Genomic DNA, 22,081 nt, shown 5'->3' with positions numbered 1-22,081 from the left:
GCATCATATTATATAGCATAGGGATTCCTGGGTGGTTTTTGATTGACTACTAATCAAAAGGTTGGATGGTTCCAATACACCCAAAGGCACGTCAGAAGAAAGGTCTAGTGATCTGCTTCTGAAAAATCATCCATTGGAAAGCCTATGGAGCACATTTCTACTCTGATACCGGAGCACACCTCTCTGCCATATGGATCTGAGTTGACTCCATAGCAACTGGTTTAGTTTGGGTTTTATTATAATATAGATAAAGAGTTTATAGGCAAAATATATTTTCATCATTTGTATAAAAAGAAACAGCATTAATCAGATTCTTATCCTGTGAGATTCCTATGCCAGTCTCATGATTCCTGGTGTCCTTTCCCTGGAGTTCGAGTGCTCCACTTGCTGAGGCCAGGCCTATCTGATAGTGTGACTACGCCTCTATATTTCAGAACTTCCATGAGAATTCCTTGGCATTATTTCACAACTCACTGCCCTGCTTTGTTCTGTCCCTTGTTCCTAACATTCTTCCTTTCCCATTCCATTCTCTCTCCCCCATCTACCACCTTCATTTCAAGTAGCTCCCTCTCTTTTCCCTCCCCTTTTCCTTCCCTCCTTTTCCTTCTCCTTTTCACTTCCTGTTTTTGCTCCCTCCAACCTCTACCACCTGCCCTGTAGCCTCAGCTCAGTCCACTTTCATATGACTCTGCCCTCATCTTGTTTCTTCTCCTCTTTTTCTCCTTTTTTTGTGCCTCACTCTACTATCCCATCTTGCCTTCCCATAAACCATCTGTGTAAGTAGGGCTGCCTCTGGACCTCACCCTGTTTTCACTCTTCAGTATAACTCCTATAAAAATTGTCATCAAGAGGGACATTTTGCACTCAGAGAGACCCGGCTTGTCACCTGATAGGTTAGTAACAAACACCTAAGATGGTACAGCTCAGCTGCTAAACAGAAAGGTTGGAGATTCAAACCCACCCAGACGCTCATGGGAGAAGGACCTGGTGATCTACTTCCATAAAGATTACAGCCAAGAAACTCCCATGGGGCAGTTCTTCTCTCACATGGAGTCAGTTGAGTCAGAACTGACTCAAAGGCACCCAGCAACAACAACTGTTGTGGACAATTTCCTTATAACTGTGTCAGAAACAAGCACAGATCTGGTTATAGTTGTAAGGAGCAAAGAAAAATCTCAAATCTGTTATGCTAGTCCTTACTGAATGTAGTCCAGGTGTGGTGCTCTAGGATAAGCACTGGACACAACATCATATGAATCTCAAGGTGGGCAGTTCAAATTCACCAGCCGCTCCTTGGAAGCCCTATACAGGGTTTCTATGAGTTAGAATTGATGCAATGACACTTAACAACAACAGTCCTTACTGAAGGAGCCCTGGTGGCATAGTGGGTTAAGTGTTGAACTGCTAACCGACCAGCTTCACCACTGGAGAAAGATGAGTCCATCAACTTTCGTTAAGATTCAGAGCCACAGAAACCCTAGGTTACATTCTACTTGGTCTTAACAGCTGTCACCATGAGCTGGAATTAACTAAATGGACAGCAGTGAGTTTACTTGTTAAGAGTTTGAGCCCTTATGTTTGCCTTATTTTAATAATGGGAAAGGAAATGTTATAACTCCAGGGGGAATGGTGTTGAGGACCTCAAAATTCTGAAGGGTGGAAGGAACACCACTTTTATTATGTTAAAGATTGTTTTGTTTGTATTTGACTTCCAAATCCTTTCTTCCCCCAGCCCTGGTAACTACTAATCCACCTTGGGCTCCGCATTTGTCTGTACTAGGCATTTCATGTAAAGGAGAGAAGAAGCTGTCTGCTCCGATAAAGATTCACAGTCTCAGAAACCCTAATGAGCAGTGTACTCTGTACTATGGGGTCACTATGAGGCGGAACTGACTTTAGGACAGTCTGTTTGGGATCATACAATATTTGTCCTTTTGTGTTTGGTTTATTTCACACAGTATAATGTCTTATAAGTCAATGTATGTATCAGAACTTAATTTCTCTTTAAGACTGAGTAATATTTCATTATATGGATAGACAACTTTTTTTCCCCCCATCCATTTATTCATTGATGGGCATTTGGGTTGAATTATAGTGAAGATTTTTAATATACATAAAAGGTTTTACTCCAGGTGGATTCTTGTGAAAGTATCTATGCATGTATACTGGGGTAAGAACGTATACTAGTTAACAGAGAAAATACTGTTTTGCTTTATGATGAACTATCTGAGAAAGAATAATCCAATTAAATTTACAGAAGGCTGTTAAAATTTCACCTAGATATTTTAGTACACATTTCAATGTAATCAATTATGAAAGTGAAAGAAAAGGTGTATTTGTTGAGCACCTACTTGCTGCCAGGCATTGTGCTAAATTCTTTACACACAGATGTGCTAATATCCACATACTATTATAATGATATGGAATTATAATAGCATAACCAATTTGATGGCACTTAACAACAACAAAAATTATAGCTGTATAACTGTACATAGCTTCTACTGCCTGATTCCACGGTAACAATCTTATTTATTTGTACTGAGTCAGGTAGTACTTGAGATTTCAGGTCCATCAGTGGGAATTTTCAAATGGTTATGTTAGATCTTTTTTCCTGGTAATGTTAATATCTCATAAGAAATTTTCTTCAGATTAATGACAAAATATTTTCAGAGAGTTGTCCTTTACACAGAGACACACATATGTATACAAGGATCAGATGAGTACAGTAAGTGAAATTATTGTTGTTAAGTACTGCCGAGTCAGTTCCGACTCATAACAACTCTGTATAGGGTTTCCAAGGAGCAACTGGTGGGTTTGAACTACCAACTTTATTGTTAGCAGTCTAGTGCTGATCCTTAATCTACCTTTAAAAACAATTACAGTTGCTGTCAAGTGAATTCCAATGTATGGCGAGTAGAACTGTGCTCTTAGGGTTTTCAGTAACTTTTTTTTTTAGACGTATATGGCCAACCCTTTTCTCCAAGGTACCTTTGAGCTGGCTCACATCTCCAACCGTCCTTTAGTAGCCCAGTACAGTAATAACACCACTCAGGAAACCCCTTCGTCCTTTAGCCTTTTGTTCTCAGGACTTGTGGATCACACAGCATCTCAGTGCTCTGGGTCTGTAATCTGAAGCTCAAAGTCATGCAAGTCTGGGAGAGTTGTGCTAGCTGTAACCAGCAGCCCACCCAGGTCTCCTCTCTTGTTCTGGCCTCAATAACTTGCTCCTCTTAAATATTTCCCACTGATCTTTCTTTATCTTGGTTGAACCCTAAAATAGCATTGTATGTGATGTAAAAAAATGAACAAAAAGTTTGTTTCTATTTTGAGCTTTATTCTTCATTTATGTAGTGGTGGTTGTTTTGTGTGGTGTCGTTTGTTCTTCTTCGTAGCCCTGTTGTGGGTTTTTTCGGCTTTTTTTCTTTCTTGCAGGAGCAGAAAGCCTCATCTGCTGACCTTGAGGTTTGAAGCCCGATTCGTAACCATTATGCTACCAGAGCTCCTTTTCAGTTATGTAGTAGATGTGAATTTAGGCCATTAACTCAGATGTACAAGAAATATCCCTATCTTTATGATCTTTAAATCAACTTAATCAGCACTCTAATGCTCAGTCCTTCCAGGGGAAATTCAATCTAATCATGAGCCCTGGACTTCTAACCACAAGGTCGGCGGTTCAAACCCACTAGCCACTCCTTGGAAACCCTATATAAGATCACTATGAGTCAGAACCGACTCGGTGGGAGAAAGGCCTGATGATTTGCCTGCATAAAGATTGTGTTGTTGTTAAGCCGCTTAGACGATTACAGCATAGGGGAGGAGTTCTACTCTGTCACATGGGTCAGTAGGAGTCAGAATCAATTCTATGACACAAATCAGCAACCACAACAACCGTCTTATAATCACATAAGATTCTGTGAGTCTTTTATACACGTCCCTAAAAACTAGATAAAGATCACTAGCTCCTACTTTTCAGCTTGTCACTATGGTCTTTGTCCTTCAAGTCCACCACGGTCCCTAAGTCTTGGCTTCTGGTTCTACATTACATGCAGAGCTTTGTGATTTTGTTGTTGTTGTTGTCAAAGCTGGAGTCCCATGTCTTGGTGCACCATGCAAGCTAGCAATGAGAGTGCCCTTATACTGCTGCACCCGTCCCCCACCTCTAGTCTCAGAAAGCAGAAGGGGTACTTCCCTTTCCTTGTCTCTCCCCCTCTCTGCTCTCTGAAACCTTTGCCGGGTTTCTTCCCTTTGGGGCTATCTAGCTTCAGCTTAGTTTTCTGCCCACTCAAATCCCTGAGGCGGAATAACATAGCCTTTCTTTCCACACCAAGATATTGTCTAGGAAGGAGGAAGAAGGGAGCAGAGATTGAAAAGTATCATTAGGGAGAAGAAAAAGAAGAATTATACTTCAGCAAACTTTTCTGCCACAATTAGAAAATTTAGTAATTAATCTGGAGAGGTTATCTTATTTGTTTTTAACAAGGTCTTAAGACATCCTTAAGACAAGTGTCCCATCTCTACAAAACAATCTCCATTTGCCTTTCCTCTCCTTTGGTGTTGCATTAAATATGAGAAACATGGTGTCACATTTTCCATACAGCTCTTGGAAGGGCATTTGGTGATAAAAGTACAGATGTCTCATGGATCTCTTAGGACAATTAGGACAGAAGAGGGCCCTGGGAGATAGTGTCAGAAATAGGGACAAGAACAAGAAGAGGCAGTGATAATCAGTGATTGTTTGTCTCACCAAGTTCTTTTATCATACTGAAAAGCCACAGCATACTCAAACAAGTTTGGGCTGCCAAAGGGTCTTTATTTACATGAGACACAAAGCAAGTAAGAGAAGAGTATGAAAAGATCTCCATATTTAAATGTGTCCACCTTTTTCTGTACTTTTTTGTTCTACAGAAATGAATTCTTTTAGTAGCCTCAAATAAATTTTAGCAGAAAGTATAAATGCTCTGTATGCGATCCAGGAATTCACTGAGTTTTACTCAACCTCTCAATTCTTTTCTTAGGAGACCTCGCTAACCTGGCTCTCTGACCTGTATCCAGTGGGTCTCCTTATAACTCTGATAACTCCACCTCTCCCATGTGGTGAGATGGTGGTCCTTGGTTCACTCCAGCATCCTCTCCCTGACTGACCCTCACTTAGCACACACAAATGCACATACCACCTCCACCCCTCAGAGCCACTCTGCAGCCTTGGACTGCCCCTCCATGTCTGCTTAGAGGACAGAGACGCTCCTGGAAGTCCAGTTCAGAAAGGAAGAAGGCTGGAGAGTGAAAGCAAAGACCTTTCCACTCCAGCATTTCAGATGACTACCAGGAAGAGCCAATACGATTTTATTGTTTTCTGTCAGCAGTGGTACAGTACAAAGCCAATTTGAAAACAGACTTTTACCTCAACAAGGCTCTGACTCGACCTCAAGAGACAATAAATTCCCATTATCACTGAGAAGTCTCTGGGGTGTGTGTGTGACCCAGGGAAGAGGATGTGGCTAATGTAGTGGCATCATAAAAGCACTGCCTTAACTGAATGATTTGTATTTGGTGTCTTCCTCTGATGGGAAGAAGGGGCTGGGGACTTGCCAATTGTTCCTTCTACTATACATGCATGCATTGTTGTCGTTAAGTTAGTTCTGACTTATAGTGACCCTTTATAGGGTTTCTGAGGCTGTAAATTTTTGTGGAGCAGAAAGTCCCATCTTTCTTCCATGGAGTGGCTGGAGGGCTCAAACTGCCAACCTTGTGGTCCATTCTCCTGTGTTTATCCTACAGAGTCTACATAAAGCAGATCATATGTAAAGGCCTGAAGTGGTTACTCTTGGTCACTGTGTTTCTTTCTTCTTTGCAGCATGTGGCATGAATGTACATCACAAATGCCAAACAAAAGTGGCTAACCTTTGTGGCATAAACCAGAAGCTAATGGCTGAAGCCCTGGCAATGATCGAGAGTACTCAACAGGTAGGAAAGGACTTTAGTTGGTATGTTGTTGTTGTTGTTAAGTGCCATCGAGTTGGTTCCGACCCATAGCGACCCTGTACAGGGTTTCCGAGGGTGTAAATCTTTACAGGAGTAGAAAGCCTCATCTTTCTCCCGCGGAGCGGCTGGTAGTTTCGAACCACTGACCTTAAGGTTCGCAGCCCGATTCGTAACCACTACGCTACCAGAGCTACTCCTTAAAGTACCATGCCACAGGTCTACAGGAACCACTGGAGTTCTTTTGCTCTTTCATCTGTAATAACTCTACAGGGCAGCATGAAATAGCCTTCTGAGACTAGCTATGACCCCCAACTCCCATCTTCATATCCATAACTCCTCTATGAAATATTCATTTATATTATACATGTGTACTGTGTAAACTTTATAAGGTCTTAAATTCATGTTTGGAATGAGCAAGAGCAGAACTAAGCAAACTAGTTTGAATTTTTGAGAATTCATGGCTAGTTTTATACGTAGTATCTTGGGGCTATCTGATAGCCTGGCAGATGGAATTACTTATATGCTGAATTCATCTCTGGAAACCCCTCAGAACACTAAGATTTACCATTTGCTAAGTTGGCATTTGCTGAATGCTGAATTCCCATACGCATGGACTATCTCTCTTTAAGACTTGACATTGCCCTCATGAGTTATTTTGTCATCCATTAACTTTCCAGCTTTAATTTGTGATGGAATGATATGAATAACCTGGGAGAATCCAGTTAATCCCAAGAAAAGTGTGACAGAGGTGAATATATTATGCTAGTGTAAAACGTTCAATAGACTCTCATAGGATGGGAGAACCCAAGAAGCTGTTGAAGAAAAGAGGAGCTTTGGTTATTTTACACATTTAGGAATCTTAAATGACTTTTTGTTCCTATGAATAGCAGGCTGAGCTCTCACATCAAAATGAATGTGGACTATTTGTTTGTGATCTAGGCTCGCTGCTTAAGAGACACTGAGCATATCTACAGAGAAGGTCCAGTTGAAATTGGTCTCCCACGTTCCATGAAAGATGAAACAAGGCTACCATATTTGCCAACACCAGGGAAAAAAGGTAACTCTTCTAATCCGCAGTAGCATCAGTGTCAATCATTAATATTTATTAACCTTACCTGGAGTCCTGGTATGACGCTGTGGGTTAATATGGACAGATGGTTTGAACCAGAAGGTCAGCAGTTCAAGCTCACCAGCTGCTCTTCAGAAACCCTATACAGGGCTGCTATGAGTCAGAACTGACTCAATGGCACTTAACAATAACAAAGCCACCAACTAAGAGGTTCCTATGTTTTAGAAGTGAAACCAAAGCACTCCTCATTAGAATACTTTTATAAAGGATCCAGGGCATGGAGCAGAGGGAAGAAAATGGGAGGAAAAATCTGGAGGAAACAAAGTTCAAACTTTTCCTAAGAGTTTTAGAATGTTCTTTTCTATCCCTGTTAAATGGTTCTACAGAAGTGAGTATACCATGATAATCAGTGGTGAGGGTACCACAGTAGACAATCTTAGTCTGCACCTTTGGGACTTTTCTGGGATGTTTAAGTTTAGAAAAAGGAAGAATATCATGCCAAAAACTCATTAACATTTTATGGAATCATGGAAATGTATCCCCCCTACATTTGAAGGTCGTTTTTAGAAGGATATACCTGCATGACTCGGGACTTGCTAATTCCAGCATACATTATAAAATAGACATATTCCTGGCTTCAGCTGGACTGTGAAATTCTCAAGCATACCAGTTGAAATAGACCAATGATAATGAAGATAGTGCATGACCAGGCAACGTTTTGTTCTATTACACACGAGTTTGAGCCAACTCAATGGCAACTAACAACAGAAACAACATCATAAAAGATAAACCTAGCGATTAAAAACATAAAAGCCCTGCTGTAAGAGATTAAAACTAAAACCCATTGTCATCAAATCGATTCTGACTCACAGCAGAATTGCCCCCATAGCGTTTGTAAGGCTGTAATCTTTATGGCAACAGATAGCTTTCTGCCGTAGCATAAACCATTCAGTTAGCAGGTAAGTGCTTTGACACTGTGCCACCAGGGCCTTCTAAGAGGTGTAAGCACCCACCCCCTCCAAAAACATTTTTTTCCTACACCTTCTCTAGCAAGAAATTATTGAGCAAAGAATGAATTATCTTAATTTAAAAAGAAAAAATTGGGTTAGATTGAAGAACTGTCTCTATGCCCCAGAGCTCATCTCCTTAGAGCAACCTGTTCGCCAGAAAACTATTGAATGATGCAGCTCGTATCTTTCCCCGTGTTTCACATTGCAAGGCACAGAAATTGATGCCACTGGGGCCACGAGCCACAGAGGCACTTGAGAATCATTTTTTTTTTTTCTTAAATCTGCTTAAAATTATGATTTGTCCACCATTTGACATTATTATAAGTTCTCATTTGTTTTGCATATGAGTTTTTACTGATTGGAATGTGTTTCTTTTTGAACTTTCATTGTGGTAAATATATATGCGTGTAAAGTAGAGTTTGCCGTCTCAACGTTCTTCATATTACAGCTCAGTGACATTAACTTATGTTCATCCTGTTGCACTCTTCCATTCCCACGTTTTTCCATCATAGAATATATTCTCAAATTGAACTGTTACTCAGCCTATTGACTATGCAAGGGGGCTTCACAAAGTTCATGAAAAAATGGAATGAAAAGATCACGGAATTTTTCCTCAAATTTTTAGAGGCTCCTTCAAATCAAGAGACACAGTCATACCCCAACGATGCCAGGATCACAGGAGGAAGTTGTCCTTACAGACAGAAGGAGAGGAGCTGCACTCTGCTGTAGCCCTTTCTATCCCTTCTCCCTCCAGTATGGCAGACAAGGTCTCAGGAAGGGAAGTGGAAGAGAAATCCTATGATCTGAGTAACTAGAATGGTCCTCCATCACTCCATATTAATCACTTACTTGCCATTTCCAGAGCCTCAAGGAATCTCCTGGGATTCTACCATGGACGGGATGGATAAAATCTGCCATCTTCCAGAACCTGAACTGAACATAGAACGACCATCTCCACATATTAAATTGAAAATTGAGGACTTTATCTTACACAAAATGTTGGGGAAAGGAAGTTTTGGCAAGGTATGATAACTGTGTTATGTAAATTTATAGACCAAATCCCAGATATTGAAAAGCAAAACTCCTAGTCAGTGCAACTAAATTTGTGGGGATCAGAACTTTATGTGGTGTGTGAGAAAGCACTGCTGAATATTTTAAGAGAATGTATAAAGTGGTTGAATAAATGTGGACCCTGGAAAGCCCTAGGGCAGTAGCAGCCTCTGCTTTCTGGCTGCTTCTTTCCCCAAAGACACACTTCTTTGAAAGGTGTACATTCCACACCCTTATGTGTTTTGATATTCTTGTGTACCAAAGAAATGAGGATGGATGCCTCAGCCACTTTCTAATTCACATACCTCTTTATTTCCCCTCTCTTATTACTTTCTCAAACTCAGAGTGTTGTTTTACTTTAAATATACTTTTCCTCCTCTCCAACATCCTCAGATTGTAGCTTATGAGTCCTAGGAATGTTTGATGTACAAATTCCATCCTGAATTCTCCCTACAGCACATTCATGTGATGGGTTCTCCATGCCGACCAGGACACAGAAAGGAGAAAGATAAAGGGAGATAAAGGGAAGGATAAAGGAGAAGACAGGCAGGGGAGAAAGAAAGATGACAAAGACAAAATTTAAGAAAATATAATTAAATCTCAATGACTGTAGAAAAATTTCAAGCTAGTGATTTTAAGGATGAATGATTTGATGTGATGGTTACTTTTATATGTCAACTTGGCTAAGCTATGGTATTTTATTGTTTAGTCAAATATTAGATGTTGCTGTAAAGGTAATTTGTTGTTATTACTAAGTGCCTTCAAGTTGGTTCTGACTCACAGCGAACCTGTATAGCGTTTCTGAGGAGCGACTGCTGGGTTTGAACCACTGATCTTGTGGTTACCACTCCAGTGCTTAATCTACAGTGCCACACCCAACAGGTTACAATAAATCCGTATCTATCTTTTCATCCATAAATATGAACGAGTACATACTAGTGATTATTTTTCTCTAGAAAGCCCTGATATATATAGAATGTAGATTATTAGGATATTTTAGATGTGATGCTGTAGGATAAGCACTGGATTGTTAGCCACAAGGTCCCCAGTTCAAACCCAACAGCTACTCCCAGGAATAAACATGAGGCTTTCTGCTCCTGTAAATACTTACAGCCTAGGAAACCCTGTACAAGGTCACTATGAGTTGAAATTGATTCAATGGCAGTGGATTTGTTTTTTGGGGGTTTAATGGACTATTAGGAGTCTAAAGTACTAAGTGGGCTCCCATTTGTTTTATATACTTGGATGAAACTCCTGAGGAAATTTTAGCCAGAGTACTCTTCTGTGAATTAGTTCATCCAAAACCAGCATTGTGTTCAGCACCTGCTCACAGACTTTGGCAGGAAAACGTTACCCAGTTCATTTAATAATCAGCTAAAATGCAGCTGAGTGTCCAATACAGCAGAATAACACTGTGCTACATTTGTGGGGTTGGTTTAAACACCTTCAGAAAATTCGATGCTGCCCTGCAAACTGTAGCTGATAGACATTCATTCTTCTAGTTCTTTTCCATGATGATATTAACCACAGCAGACTCATTTGGTGTTAATCTCAGTGTAATAGGCAATTTTACAGCCAGTCTTCATTATAATTTAGCATCAATTAATGTGCAATTATAACCTGTTACCAAAAATTGAAAGCACATTATATAGATGGAAATTGTCTTTTCAGCTTTTTAGTTTATGGCTGGTTTTGGAATGTTTTATTGAAAGAAGCAATGACCAAATGAGTGCTTTAAATTGTTAAATGACATGTTTATCTTTCTTTCCCCATGTAGATTTCGACATTTGAACAAGGTGAATAAGAAGGAAGGAGTTCTTGGGTGGCGCAAGTGGTTAAGCATTCAACTACTAGCCTAAAGTGTTTAAGCATTCAACTACTAGCGCAAGTGGTTAAGCATTCAACTACTAGCCTAAAGTGGTTAAGCATTCAACTACTAGCGCAAGTGGTTAAGCATTCAACTACTAGCCTAGAGGTTCAAATGCACCCAGTGGCACTTTGGAAAACAAACGTAGCAATCTGTTTTCAAAAGCCTTGAAAACTCTATGGAGCACAGTTGTACTCTGACACACACGGGATCGTCATGAGTTAGCATTGACTCAACAGCAACTAACACAGGAATGTAATAATAAGAAAGATGCAAAGTCAAACATATAAGCTGTAGTAGTACCCTAATGGACAACCAAGAGCTTTGAGTAGTCTGCTCTATGTCCCAAGGCAGTATGTCCCTACGCCTGAAAGGATTAGACTGCGTGACCTCAGGAAAAGAGACTAACGCACCCAAGAAAAATGAGACTTCCATATTTCCCTTTCTCCCAACAATAAGAATCCTCCAAAATGTGTTTTTCTTTTTGATTCCGTTTAAGAAGTATGGTTCCTTGGCAAAATGATAACCACTGTATTCTTTTTCTCAATATACCTTTAAACCCACATTGCATGCTTTCTGGGAATATGCATATATCATCAATTTGTGCCAGAATTCTCAACTAGATTTTAAATCCTAGACATGTGCAATTTTAGTATGATTTTGGCTTCCAACATTTCCTGAAAGTCAGTAAGAAAAGCACATGACAAATATTCTTAATAACTATCATTTGCAGAGCATTTTATATTTTACAAACCACCTTCCCACACGGTAGTTCATTTGATTCAAATAGTCCCATAAGTCTGAGAATTCACTATCATTATCTCTTTTAGAGGTTAGGATCGAAGCCCTGGGCGGTTAACTGACTTGCTGGAATTTCCATAGCCAGTAAATGACTGTGAGGTGAGACTGGGGTTGGAGTTTTCTATCTTCAACTGCCATGTCCTTGCAAATTTCAATAGTCTGTTGCTGCATCATTTGTAAAAGCAAAGTTGTTGAAACTGTCTCATATCAAAACAAACAAACAAGACTCTCTGTCATTGAATCTTGCTTCACATGCTGCTATTGTTAAGTGCCATCGAGTCAACTCCAACTCATAGCAACCCTGTATAGGGTTTCCAAGGAGCGGCTGGTATGTTTGAACTGCTGCTGGCCTTGCAATTCAAACTGACCTTGTGATCCACTGCATTATCCTGCAGCCCCACCCTAAATAGGACAGAGTAGAATGGCTCCTTACGGTTTCCAAGATTGCAAACCTTTATGAGGGCTGACAGCTTCACCTTTCTCCCTTACAAGTAGCTGATGGGTTTGAACCACTGACCTTGTGGTTAACAGCCAACTGCTTAGTCCACAACACCACCAGGACTCCCTACTCTCTCACATAAGATTCATGGGATCAAATGGAATAAATATTGATGTCTCTCATCCACTGAATAACTCCATATATCTGAGCAAATTACTTAACTTCTTTAACTCAGTTTTCTTTTTAGAAAATAGGCCACACATTTCAGAATGTTTTGGGACAAGCATTAAATTAGATAGCACATGGTAGAATGCGTGACACATAGTAGGGCCTGAAAGTATTTTTAGTTTCTGTGCCATGAGATGAAATGTTGCTCGAATCGATCCCATCTCACAGTAACCCCATATGTGTTAGAGATGAACTGTGCTCCACAGGGTTTCAGTGGCAGATGTTTCAGGAGTAGCTTGCTGCACCTTTTGTCGGAGGCATCTCTGGGTAGGCATGAACCACTCATCTTTTGATTAGCAGCCAAGTACTTTTTAACAGTTTAAGTACTTGACTGCTAACTTAACAGTTTAAGGAGCTCTGGTAGCGTAGTGGTTAATAATCGGCCCATGAACCTCAGGGTCAGCAGTTCAAAACTACCAGCTGTTCTGTGGGAGAAAGATGAGGCTTTCTGCTCCCGTAAACATTTACAGCCTCAGAAACCCTCTACAGGGTCACTATGAGTTGGAGCCAACTCCACAGCACATAACAACTTAACAGTTTGCATATATAGGGATTCCGTTAAATACATTGTTGTTAAATGCTGTCAAGTCAGTTCTGACTCATAGTGACCCTGTATAGGGTTTCCGAAGAGCAGCTGGTGAGTTTGAACCACCGACCTTTTGGTTCAAACTGACCTTGTAGCCCCCTTGTAGTCCAGTGCTTTATACCACAGCACCACACAGGACTCCTTTAAGTACATAAGGAGAACTGTGTCCTTCACATATTCTTTTTTGCCTTGAAAAACGGGGTCAAACTTAGAGCTATGTTTTATGCTCATTTGTAATAATGTTCCAAATGCAATCATGCCCTCCTCTCCTCTGCTTGCCGTATCTTCTTTCAATAAACACTTGGTCTCTGTGAATTTCTCACTTTCCTGGGCAGTCAGGGAAGGCATTTTTAAGTGGAATTTTTTCAGATACAGGAATGCTCTTTTATCGCACCTTGTAGACATTGTGTTGTTGTGTGTGTGTACACAAATGGCAGGCAACCCTGCATAGAGCCGGCAGTATTTTCCAACAGCTTGTGCTCCCTTAGTGTACCTGTGTCACATTTTGGTAATTCGCACATTATTTCTAACTTTTTAATGATGTTATGATCGCACACTTAATAGACTGCAGTGTAGTGTAAGCACTGGGAAGACAACAACAAAAAAGTGTAACTTGTCTTATTGCAATGTTAGCTGTATTGCTGTGGTCTGGAACTGAACTTGAAATTCATCTCTAAAATAGGGCTGTACTGGTAACATCCCATCCCATTGCATATTGATTTTTTGAAGCCTGTTGAAAGGTCTAAACAGAAACTGTGAAGTAAGCCAGCAAAATACTGTAATATTTCTCAGCAAAAGGAAGGAGAAAGATGAGGAGGGGAATCTTCTTTCCTTACCTAACACAGGTGTCTCAAGACCTTGTCTCTTTCATGAAAGTGAGTCCAAATTCTAAAAAAGTAAAAATTCTTCCCCTCTCTTCTAGGTCTTTCTAGCAGAGTTCAAGAAAACCAATCAGTTTTTTGCAATAAAAGCCTTAAAGAAAGATGTGGTCTTGATGGACGATGATGTGGAGTGTACGATGGTTGAGAAGAGAGTCCTTTCGCTGGCCTGGGAGCATCCGTTTTTAACGCACATGTTTTGCACTTTCCAGACCAAGGTATGGCCTCTGCTCAAACAACCCTTGCCTCCCTTCTCACACAGTAAATCTACCTGTCTCACTTGGAGCCCTCATTTGGAGACATCAGATATTGTTTCTGTTTTTATCTTTAGCTTTCAGTGTACTTTCCACCCATATATAAGCATTTTGCTTCTTCTGAACAGCATTGCATATTACTGAAATTTTGTAATGTACTTAATTGGAAAAGGTATTACTTCTGAATTTGTTTGCCTATTTGCTTGCTCTTGGAAATTTGGTTTCACTAATCATGATGAGGCTTGCTGCTCCTATGAAGATTTAAAGCTTCAGAAATCCTATAAGGTTGCTATGAGTTGGAATTGACGTGACAGCAATAACAACAACCTCATGATTTGTTTTAACTAAGCCTCTGTGACTTGCTTGGCAAAGCAGTGGTCTTTGCAGAGGGAAAATACCAAACGTGTTTGTTCATTTGCACACATACTTGAAGAGACAAAAGTTGGGAACTTGATGGGAATCCATGTGCAATGCATCTTTGTGTAAAAGGCAGACATAGAGCAACCATTGAAGTGGACTTGCCTCATGTTTATGGGCTCTGTCGTCCTGTGAGGTGGAGAGCAGGGAATGAGAGGACCCGTCTCAGCCTGAGCTGCTGTTCTAACGCCGTCCTGTCAGAAAGCTCTCCTGATTGGCAACGGTCTGGTCTCATCTCTGTGCCCTAAAAGGATAGATAGATATAGAGAGAGATAATCACTTCTTTACCTATTTAAGTTATTCAGAATAATTTTTTAAATTCTGGAAAAAGATTTTAAACTCAAAGAGGAAAATTATTTGTAATCTTACCACTGGGTATGTTGTTGTTAAGTGCTATTGAGTTAGTTCCTACTCTTAACAACCCTGCATAGGGTTTCCCACCACCAGCCTTGTAGTTCAAACCAACTTTTTGGTCCAGTGCTTATTCTACAGTGCCACTGTTAATACATTGAAGATTATCTTCAATTTCCTTCCCTCTCCCAGTGAATTTCTAAGCCAAAATAGCAGGCCATTGTAAATACCTGTAACTTGCCACGTTAACATTGCATTTTATGCATGCTCCCAATGAGGTGCATTGTCAAAATGGCAGCAGCAGGGGTCTCAAGCATGACAGCAGCTGTGTGGATGGTGCAGGACTGGGTGGTGTTTTGTTCCTTTGTACGTAGGGTCGCTATGAGTCAGAACCAATTCAGTGACACCTGACAATAACAACACATCTGTACAGAGTCTTATACAGCATGATGCATCAAATGAGAACATACCTCACATTTTTTTTGTGGTTTAAGTAGCAGTGAAAGGAACATCCTTGTAAATCAGTCTTTCTGCCCAAGCATTATTTTCTGCTCTCCTCCACTGTATCCCCCATTGTAAGTGTCTGAGAATAATAAGCCAGACCCATGTGAACTGTGGTCAAGGTTCAAAAAAATGTCACAAATGAGTTTTTCCTTCTTCCCCTTTTTCTATTTCACCTCTTGAAGGTAATGCAGTATAGAACCTCTGTATGAGCAATAGAGTCTTTTGGGCCACAGAATGAATTAATGGGGAAGCTATGGGAATCAGAAAATGTTGGCAACTACTAAGACTGTTCTGAAACCTTTGCTTCTCCCAAACCAGTAGATTCTCAGTAGGTGTTTAATAAACAGGTAAATGAATGGATGGATGATTGGCCAAGTAGATGAATGAATTGAGGCACTTAAATAAAGAGAAACCAGATAATGAAAAATCACTTACTGAGCATGTACTGTATTCAAAGCACTGTGAAGGATACAGAAATAGATAATTCAGTTCCTTCCCTTGAGAATTTCATAATCTAATAAAAGAGGCAAACCTGATAGTTCTGAAGAGTGGTGAGTAATGCTAAACTGTGCCAAACTTGAATAGGCAGAAAGAGAAGGGAGACCTGGACACTCAGAAGTGTGGTGGGACCTCGTGAGAGATCCACAAAGGAATGCGGGGATGATGATGATGATAAGCTGTTTTGGAGAAAATCAGCTTTAGCTGTAGCAGGAAGGCATTTGAAATTTCTGATACTGAGAATTAGGGGGATATTCTGCTATAAACCTCTGTTGGTCTGGGATGTTGTCGCTGTGTTACCAAAAGGCAAAGTGGGGAACACTACCCAGTCTCTCCCCATCTGTGCATCAAGAGCCTATTTGTGACCTCACTTTTCCTCTTGGACTATTGTGAAGCTTTTGTCAAAACTGCTCAGTGCATATCAGACCAGGCTTCTTGGGACACTTAGTCAGGCTTAACTTGGCACCTTTTATCCACCATTAATTTGTTTAGTGTTTGTATGATATGCTTGAATTCTTAGGGACTGTTAGGAATCTTACTTTGTAGAAACTAGATATGTTCCCTTCTTTAGGGTATCTACCAGATCCCAAGGCAGCATTTCTTTCCTTCTTACATAGGATGCTCTTTGTGTTCCTAGTACCTGTGATGCTTTACAAAGACCTGAGAAATAAATTCAGCAGCAGCCTTTATGGTACAAGAAAAAAAAAAAAAAATGCAATGGAAATATGACAAAGTTTGGTACTTAGATGTCAAAGAATTTAGTTGTTTTCCAAAGAGAAGGCCAAAAAGAATAAAAATTAAAAGTAAAGCTTGCATTACACATTCCCAAGGACACTGGTATTTTTTTAATGAATTCATGATTTACACTTTGTACATTAAAACGACACTGGTGATTGTAAAAAGCAACGATTTATATAAATGAATGATGACTTTCCTGGATACATTTTGGGAAATGCCTTCCCTGAGGGGATAGTCACACTTGCACATTGTTAAGACACTGTTGTTATTGGCAGTCCAGTTGACTCAGACTATGGTGACCCCATGCATATTGGAACCAAACGCTGCCTGGTCCTGAACTATCCTCATGATGAGTTGCTGAGTTTTCATTGGTTAATTTTCAGAAATAGATTACCAGATCTTACTTTTATATGACTTAAGACATTAAATGAGATAAATTATTTCCTTTTCTAAGGAATTGTTATTTTTCTGAAGAAAGCTATTTGCTTTCTTTGTATGAACAGTTTATCTGTTGAATAAAAGATTATTCAGGACATTTTGTGGGCAAGTTATTCACTTCTTTTGCTTTTTCTTAATCAGGGGCAGGTGGATCAAATTATTAAAAGCTCTTTTTTTCCATTTATTTTATTTTTTGTTACTGTTACTGAAAATATTCCTAACAGAACATATACCAATTCAACAATCTCTACGTATCATTAAAAGTTTTTAAAAGTTTATATATGAAGGATGTGAGTGACCTCTTCAAGTAGGAAAACATGGTAGAGCCATTTAGGAAGGCTTTGTAGAATGTGGGAGAAAAACAGACTGTCTCCTCCCGTAAAGATTTATGGTCTGAGAAACCCTAGGGAACAGTTCTACTTTTTCCTATAAGGTTGCTATGAGTTAGAATCGACTCAATGGCAGTGGATACACAGAATGAAAAGAGCTATGGGCTTGGATTTTGAAGATGTCTAGTTCTAGCTCGCTACCACTTATTAGCAAGGCTCTGGGGTTCCCTGGATCCCCTGCACAGAAGAGAGTGTAAGAATTATCCTACAGAGGGGCTATGAAGGCCAAACAGAACACCACCTGTGAAAGTAATGTTTGGAATCTAGATATGCAAAATGTCAGTTGAATCTGAGCTTGAATCTAAATGAGGATCCAAAGTTAAGAGTCTTTGAAATTAATTTTCTCTGTGCTTGATCAAGATGTGATCCTTCATGCTGTGACATAAATTCTTGGTATATGAATCTAGAGCTTCTCAGCATCATGATGAGAGTTTGTAGTTTTCACAGAAGCAGGCAAGAATGTGTTAGTCTTTCTTTTCTCCTACCATTTCTTTATTTTGTGTATATACAAGGGGTCTTCAAAAGTTTGTGGAATAATGAAAAGAGCCTTCCTTTCTTCACCATCCTGTGAGGCTGCTGCCTTTCATCTTCAATGTCTTCTCCTAAGGCTTTCAGAACATAGGAATCAATCAAGAAATTTCTGGCCAAGAAACAAGGAAAATATGGCAAAATCTACCTTTATTGAGGGTCTATTTTATGACAGTCACTTTTCTGGGAAATTTGAGTATATTATTTAATTGTGATAATAATCCTATGAAGAAGAAATCAATACTCCTATTTTACCAGTAAGAAAATCAAGACTCAGAAAGATGAACATGCCTTTGATAACTCATCTGGTAACTGTGAACCTTATCATGTATCTCTGTGTCCAGAGACTGGCCACCTTCATGTTTGTACCATGTGAACATCTTAGTAACATTTCATTTCTATAATGACAGAATGTTCACCTACTGGGTAGAACAAAGTCTCTGAAGAAAATTAATTTCTTCTCTTTTTAATTATGCTAGACTAAATGAAAGGTAAATAACTCAAACATCTAAAGCTTCCATCATATATTGTATCCAGTAAAGCAGCATAAGCTTTAGCTCCAAAATTCATTTGGAAGGGAAAATGTACTTGTGGGAATACTGCATTTAAAAATTAATAATTTCTGTTTAGAAATTAAAAATGATCAAAGGTCTAACTTCATTTGTGCCTCCTTTGAGTTCTCCAGGGTCTATCTGTACTCAAACCTAAAAGTGTGATTAAGACTGAACTGGTAACAACAAAGTAGGTGGTTCAAACTCACCAGCTGCTCCTCAGAAACTCGGCACTTAACAACAACAATATTTCACACCTAAAAGAAGTTTTACATCATATACGAACATCTCTAAGTCCTTCCTCAAGTTGAATTTGAGTGAAGGCAACTATGATTTTGTTGGTCACTGTATGGCTGCTTCTCCAATGCAATGACAGGAGTCAAGATGCATTATTAAAATGAATATTTATTAATTACTAACTAATTAGCATTAGTATCTTCACATCACTGTCTTTGACTTCCATAATCTGAACCAGTTTAGTCGTCTTTCTCAGTTTGGTGGGGGTGGTGGTAAGTGCTGTCAAATTAGTTCCAACTCATAGTGACCCTGTATTGGATTTCTGAGGGTAGTTGGTAGATTTGGACCTTCAACCTTGTGGTTAGCTTATCATATCCAGTGCATATCCACTTATCCAGTGCATATCATACAGTGCCACACCAGGACTCCTTTGTCAGGATATTATTTTACATTTTCTCTTTTATGAAAAAGCAGTATGTTTCACTTTCTACTATAAAAGAATATACAGCCTCTAAGCCAGTGGTCATTGAGTTGATTCCAAATCATGGTGACCCTTATGTGTGTCAATGGATGACATTTTTTTGCAAGTAGATGACAAAGACTTTTTTCAAGCTGGGTGAACTCTATCCTCCAACCCCTGGGTTAGCAGCTGAACATGTCAACTGTTTGCATCCTTCGTTGACACCTTGGCTTCTAAAAGGTGTCATGTAAAAACATAGCATTTGCAGACAGGTTTGAATGCTTTCTGGAGAAAGTGCCATATGGATTAGTATTTGAATTATTATTATTACTTGAAACAGATATATACAATGGGCTTCAAAAAGTTTTGGAGGAAATTGCATTATTTTTAAATTTCATTTTCCACCAGCTTTTCGAGGCTTACCTCATGGTGTGTGTGTGCCTTTGATTATGTACTCTTAAAAATATATCATTCTGGTGTTTCTATGGTTTGAAGGCAAAATCCATCTAAGATTACCAAAAGATTTATAATTAGTTCCAAGCATTTTATTTAGAAACAGCCTCATCTGAAGCTCTCAAAAACTCTGCAGTCTATAAACCCTCTGGTTGAATTAGGATCACAGGCCATTTTCACATCTTTGGTAAGGAAAAGAAAACCACACAAACCACATCCTTAGAAAGACTGGTCTCTGTGCTGGGACAAGAGTTTATTTGTCATGTCTTCCCCATTTGTCATGACCAAGAAGTTTCTGTTAAGAGTACTGCAGCAGTTTTCTGTTACTATGAATACTTAAGAATTATCATTTCAGAAATTGCAGATTGCTTTGATATACTTCAGAAGGTTACCCTTTCTGTGCAAATAAATTGTGCTCTGGCAGACGTTAGAGTCACAGTTAATTTACAGAAATTACAGCAGATGTATAGTAAACTAGGGTTGTGCTCAGAAAGTTTGCTTTAAATGTTCCTGCCCAAAGACAGAGGAGATAATCAGCAATTACCAAAGAGTAACCAGGTGCCATATGCTGAGTTTTCACATGTAGATTTTCAGGCCTCTCTTTCATTTAGCAGTCAAACATGTTAACGGTTTGCACAATCCAGGGACTCAGTTGGCAACTTGTTGTTATGTGCTGTGGAGTTGGTTCCAACTTATAGCGACCCTGTACAGGATTTCCAAGGCTGTAAATCTTTACGGGAAGCAGAAAGCCTCATTTTCTCCCGCAGAACAGCTGGTAGTTTCGAACTGCAGACCTTGAGGTTCACAGCCCAATTCATAACCACTATGCTACCTACCGGAGCTCCTTCAGTTGGCAACTAGTGAACAAATAGTCATGAGTTATTTTACTATAACCATTGTCATGTGAGTTTGAAATGTTATACCTATTCTATACTGCCTGCTTTTTTTCAGCTTGCAAATATTTTTCTTAGCATAATGTGCCCATTATAATGTTTCTTCAGGGTTCACATGCCCAGGTTGTCAGTCCATTCTTTTGTCAGCTGTTCTCTCAAACCCCAAAGGTATTACCACCAGCTTCCCACAAGCCCTGAGTCTCCTGCAACTACTTCAAGAGGCTCTTGTAGAAAAGCGCCTCTCATCCATGAACCTGCTCTCCCTCCTTAGAAAGCTCACTCAAAAACTACTTCTCTGTAAATCATTTTCAGATTCACTAAATCCTACGCAATTGCTATTTTCCTTCACCACTCCCTCAGGCTTCTCAGCTTACATGATTCAGGAAGGTGATGTGTGCGTGTGTGTATAGCTCATCATTTTCTGTGACCTCCTTCATAGTGGTGTTGCTGGGGAGGTGCAGACCCCACTCGGTGACACTTTTAGGGGAGGTGACACTAAAATAACTGTCAATATAATTTGTGTGCTTTGTTTCAGCAGAAATTATTACTTTTATTTTTAAAATAGCCCTGTAGTTAGTTATAACAAAAAAAAGTTTCATAAGCCCAACTTAACGTGTATTGTAGTACCTTGTTGATCTCCAGATACAGACTGTGGAATGTGTGGTTTAGGAGAAACAGAAGGAATTGTCACATTACAAAATGTTTAAGTGTGAGTAGATCTGATGGGCATCCATAAACCTTTCAGAAAGCATGTTTCAGAAGGTGGAAATTTGTTAAGGATCACAGGTTTAGAGGTCAAAGTGTAATGGAGACTACATGAGACAGAGAGGAAGAAGTCAGACTCAAGGGAAGAGTGAGTGGAGGAGGTTGTGGGACAGGAAGGGAAGAGAAGGTCTAATAAAGACTACAAGCAACCCCTGGTAAGGAGCTAGGACACTTCTAAGAGTTCAGATGCATGAGATGAGTTTCCCAAGAATATAAGCTTCAATGGACTCAAGCGTGGCAACAGTAGTGAGGTTGGCCCAGGATGGGGCAGTGTTTCGTTCTGCTGTGCATAAGGTCACTATGGGTCGGTACTGACTCAATGGCACCTAACAACAACAAGGTGAGTGCCATCATCTGAACAACAAAATAAAATAAAACTGACTTAAACTTCTATATCGACTTTATAATGATTCATGTTTACCCACAATGCGTAAGTAGTTAACTTTCAAATTCTGTGTGTGGGGAGATGCAAGGAGAGGAAACTTTTTCTGGAAGAACAGTTACAAATATTTTAAGTAGAAATTAACTAAAATTAATAGTAAAACATGGCTCAAGAAGTCGTATTTTCAAACCAAAAATTTAAGACAGTGGATGTTGTTATTGTCAGGTGCCATCGAGTCGGAACCGACTCATAGCAACCCCATGCACAGCAGAACGAAACAATGTCTGATCCTGGGCCAACCTCACTACCGCTG

At 39.7% G+C, this 22,081-nt stretch overlaps 1 protein-coding gene across 3 annotated transcripts in view; it reads left to right on the top strand.

The window, feature by feature from the left end:
• PRKCQ (protein kinase C, theta) overlaps positions 1 to 22,081 on the top strand; it is a 115,194-nt gene that overhangs the window by 32,544 nt on the left and 60,569 nt on the right. For all 3 annotated transcript variants that reach the window (XM_006862743.1, XM_006862742.1, XM_006862741.1), the window contains 4 exons: positions 5,855 to 5,964; positions 6,922 to 7,039; positions 8,924 to 9,084; positions 13,955 to 14,128. In XM_006862743.1, coding sequence (XP_006862805.1) covers positions 5,855 to 5,964; positions 6,922 to 7,039; positions 8,924 to 9,084; positions 13,955 to 14,128 — 563 coding nt within the window. The remainder of the gene's footprint in view (positions 1 to 5,854; positions 5,965 to 6,921; positions 7,040 to 8,923; positions 9,085 to 13,954; positions 14,129 to 22,081) is intronic.

Source organism: Chrysochloris asiatica, unplaced genomic scaffold (genome assembly GCF_000296735.1).
Source record: "Chrysochloris asiatica unplaced genomic scaffold, ChrAsi1.0 scaffold00050, whole genome shotgun sequence".
In the NCBI taxonomy this organism is placed as follows: Eukaryota; Metazoa; Chordata; class Mammalia; order Afrosoricida; family Chrysochloridae; genus Chrysochloris; species Chrysochloris asiatica.
Note: the sequence above shows the minus strand (reverse complement) of the source record. Positions and strands in the feature narration are given on the sequence as shown.